The sequence below is a fragment of the Bison bison genome, unplaced genomic scaffold (assembly GCF_000754665.1).
Source record: "Bison bison bison isolate TAMUID 2011002044 unplaced genomic scaffold, Bison_UMD1.0 scf7180017864322, whole genome shotgun sequence".
Classification (NCBI taxonomy): Eukaryota; Metazoa; Chordata; class Mammalia; order Artiodactyla; family Bovidae; genus Bison; species Bison bison.
In genome coordinates this window covers 6224873-6229259 of record NW_011494894.1, presented here as the reverse complement: position 1 = coordinate 6229259, position 4387 = coordinate 6224873, and the positions used below count along the sequence as shown (strand labels likewise).

The 4387-nt window shown below is 37.0% G+C and overlaps 1 protein-coding gene across 3 annotated transcripts in view; it reads right to left on the bottom strand.

Annotated features, from left to right (window-relative positions):
• The window catches only part of EDEM3 (ER degradation enhancer, mannosidase alpha-like 3), a 65925-nt gene that overhangs the window by 38072 nt on the left and 23466 nt on the right, over positions 1 to 4387 (bottom strand). For all 3 annotated transcript variants that reach the window (XM_010853088.1, XM_010853090.1, XM_010853089.1), the window contains exon 6: positions 1540 to 1674. In XM_010853088.1, coding sequence (XP_010851390.1) covers positions 1540 to 1674 — 135 coding nt within the window. The remainder of the gene's footprint in view (positions 1 to 1539; positions 1675 to 4387) is intronic.

Genomic DNA, 4387 nt, shown 5'->3' with positions numbered 1-4387 from the left:
TGTCAGACTTTATTTTTGGGGGCTCCAAAATCACTGCAGACGGTGACTGCAGCCATGAAATTAAAAGACGCTTACTCCTTAGAAGGAAAGTTATGACCCACCTAGACAGCATATTGAAAAGCAGAGACGTTACTTTGCCAACAAAGGTCCGTCTAGTCAAGGCTATGGTTTTTCATGTGGTCATGTATGGATGTGAGAGTTGGATTGTGAAGAAGGCTGAGCGCAGAAGAATTGATGCTTTTGAACTGTGGTGTTGGAGAAGACTCTTGAGAGTCCCTTGGACTGCAAGGAGATCCAACCAGTCCATTCTGAAGGAGATCAGCCCTGGGATTTCTTTGGAAGGAATGATGCTAAAGCTGAAACTCCAGTACTTTGGCCACCTCATGCGAAGAGCTGACTCATTAGAAAAGACTTTGATGCTGGGAGGGATTGGGGGCAGGAGGAGAAGAGGGTGACAGAGGATGAGATGGCTGGATGGCATCACTGACTCGATGGACGTGAGTCTGAGTGAACTCCGGGAGTTGATGACGGACAGGGAGGCCTGGTGTGTTGCGATTCATGGGGTCGCAAAGAGTTGGACACAACTGAGCAACTGAACTGAACGGAAGATACTTTGAACATACATCCACACAAAGACCATTAAACCTGTTTTATGTATGGTGGTTAGTCGCTAAGTCGTGTTCAACTCTTGAGACCCCTTGGACTGTAGCCTGTCAGGCTCCTCTGTCCATGGGATTTTTCCAGGCAAGAATACTGGAGTGGATTGCCATTTCCTTCTCAAGGTATCTTCCTGACCCAGGAATCAAATCCAGGTCTCCTGCATTGCAGGCAAATTCTTTACCAACTGAGCTATGAGGGAAGCCCTGTTTTATGTATACTCAGACCTAATGTCTCTAAATACTAGAATTATACAGTTCCTATTTCTGCTTATTCTATGTGCATCATTTGCTGAATCTGAAATAATTCTAAGTCATATGTTTGAACATAGGCTGTTACTATTGCACTCCAATGACATGGTTAAATAATTAGCTAAAATAAAAAAGTGTGAGACATAGCTAGTTCACAACAAACTATTTGGAGGATATTAAGTCTTTGGATAATGAATGATATTTCTGCTGAAGTAAACAAACTTACAGATAAGACTCTCAATGAAGGAAAGTGCAAAAATTTCACTATGTTTTAGAAGATTAGTGAAGTTTTCAGAAATGCAGTAGACTACACAGAAGTCTAACAATAAAACAAAGCAACACAGTATTTAATACAAGACATCTGTAACATCAAATTTCATAAGTAATACAGCTAAGGCATTTTCTAAGAATAAAACTAAAAAGTTACAATTTGTGAATAAAATGCAAAGTTGTACTTTCTTTTTTAATTGTGCTTTTCACAATTAAAAACTATGTACTGTAATTTAGACAAAATGTTCACTAAGATAACAGAAATCCTCCAATTGATTCTCTTAATACTTGATCAACAAAGAAAAGCTATAAAGTAGTTATTTATGCCAATACCCGGGAGACCAAACTATGAAAAGCAAACCTCAAATATCGTCGCTCCTGTGAATCGACTTAGAGCAGCAAACTCAAGGATCAAGGTGCCTGCACAGGCTGTACAGGTATCAGTCTCAGTACCTGTCCGAGCTTCTGGTTTTCTGATACCAAACTTCAAATTGATCTAAATAAAATCAGAAGATTATCATTAGTGATTATCAAGAGACAATGATTTCTGGATAAGAAACCATTTTTCAATTGAGACTCTAATCAGATCATGAGAATAACTGATAAAATAACTCTGAAATTTTATCTGCTGATCTTTGTGACTTTCCAATTACTATCTAGGGAAGTACATTGTAAGCACATACTATTCATGGGATAAGTAAGTTTTCACTTAACTTCTTCTTCAAGGGTATCAAAATTCAGTATCAATATAATAATTATACAAAGCAAACACTTGCTATAACAATCGTGTTCTCTGGACAGTTTGAACTAGTCAGTACCAAATTAGGAAACTATTCCAATCCTAAAACAAATTGAGGTTTAACTGAGAATCTGTGAAAAAGTATTAGTATTAGTCTTTCATAGAGAAAAAACTAAGCATAGTATATATTTAAAAGAAGATTAAAATTTTATTCACAGGTTTTAAAGTTTTGAAATATAGAGTATGTTACCTTGCTGACAGACTAACAAATAACACAAAGAAAAATGTTTCAACCAGCCAAATAACACCACAATATAAACTTGAACCAAGCTGACCAGAAATAAGCTCTAGGTTTTTAAATAACCATTAACTGCTCAAGAGCATTTCTGTCCAGCAAATACTTCTGTGTTAAAACCACTGTTGCAAATATTATCAATTATGTATTCATATCCAAGAGAGGTTGATTGTACTAATTTTCATGAGCAAAAGCAGTATTTACTAATTATATTTAAGAAGGGTGGGAAGGTAGTTATTTTCTACCTGTAGTCCTCTTCTAAAAAAATAATTTTTAAAATTATATTGATACTTCTGAGGATAAGCAAGTAATATGACTGTTTTATGATAATGACCTTAGTAGCTTCTGTTTCAATTTCTTATCTGCTTCTCATGTTATAACAAAAGTGAAGAACAGCTAGATTCTTCTAAATTCAGCACCTCCACTTATAATAAAAACTAAAAATATTTACTAAAAGTAAATTCAATTAACTAAACATTTAGATGGTTTAAAATAATTTTGATTTCAATTTTAATATTCTAAGGAAACAAAAAAATTAACAAGAAAGTTTAAGCCACACTAATAAGCAAAGAGATTTCAAATTTTAAACCATACAAGCAAAAGAAATTTCAAATTAGAACATGTTTCCATTTTTTCCTCATTAAATTGGCTAAAAGTGAAACTGAAAGTCGTGTCCAGCTCTTTGCAACCCTGTGGACTATACAGTCCATTGAATTCTTCAGTCAAGAATACTGGAGTGGGTTGCCATGCCCTCCTCCAGGGGATTTTCCCAACCCAGGTTTCAAACCTAGGTCTCCTGCACTGCGGGCGGATTCTTTACTAGCTGAGCCACAAGGGAAGCCTAAGAATACTGGAGTGGGTAGCCTATCCCTTCTCCAGCAGATCTTCCTAACCCAGGAATCGAACAGGGATCTCCTGCATTGCAGGAGGATTCTTTACCAGCTGAGCTATCAGGGAAGCACAAATTGGCTGAAGAGAGATAACAGACAGTGTGGGCAGCAGTATAGGAAGTGTAAAGTAGAACCCTTCTGAAGAACAACTGGTCAATAAGCACACAAAGCCTTAAAAAGCGTTCCCTATTTTATGGCTTTTTTGTTTTTTCTTCTAGTAATTTATCCTTAGGAAGAAATAAGTAAAAAAGATGTGTATAAGGATATTCACAGATGAGCTATTTAAAAATATCACAGACTAGATAGAAATTTAATACTAGTCTGTTTCTTAAACAAAAACAACAAAAAAGATGTTTTCGCGATCCACTAAATTAATGGGTAAACAAATGGGCTGCGACCTCCAGTCTGAAAAGCATATACTATCACGCTGGATCTCCAGAGATTTCCTGATGGAGGAAATGAGTCTTATTTATATCAGTAGAGAAGTTATTATAGCAAGCCTAAAGGTTTGGAAATGAAAAACAAAACCAAAATCTCCCTGCTGCCGCTGCTACTAAGTCATGTCAGTCATGTCTGACTCTGCGACCCCATAGATGGCAGCCCACCAGGCTCCTCTGTCCCTGGGATTCTCTAGGCAAGAACACTGGAGTGGGTTGCCATTTCCTTCTCCAGTGCGTGAAAGTGAAGTTGCTCAATCGTGGCCGACTCTTAGTGACCCCATGGACTGCAGCCTACCAGGCTCCTCCGTCCATGGGATTTTCCAGGCAAGAGTACTGGAGTGGAGTGCCATTGCCTTCTCCAAAGAACTCCCTAGGTGTTTTGAAAAACACAAACAGATTATTTTGTCTGAAACAGAGCATGCATTTCATTGGGGTACGGGTATGAAAGAACCTCAGAAAGAAAGTCGACTGCCAAACCAGAAAGAAACCTGGAAGTTAAAGGACATTCAGTGCAAAAGGCAGAGTCAGTAAATTTCTGAGGGCAATTTGATAAAAATCATGCTTTAGTAAGATTAATTTTTAAGTCTCTGAAGCAAAAACTAGAGAGAGAAGAGTAAAATATACATTTATAATAGTTTATGAATACAATTATATTAGTTTCAACAATAAAGCAACGGTAAGAAATAAAATAAACAGAGTTTGGTAATGGCTGAGATGTCTGGCCCAGGTAAGAAGGAAAGAATAATACTGTTATTAATAATAAAGAATGAAATATATCAGGAGAGAGTTCCTCCCATCTTCAATAGCTCCTTTCCCTCTGCCTTAAATATAAAATTTTCTTGGGT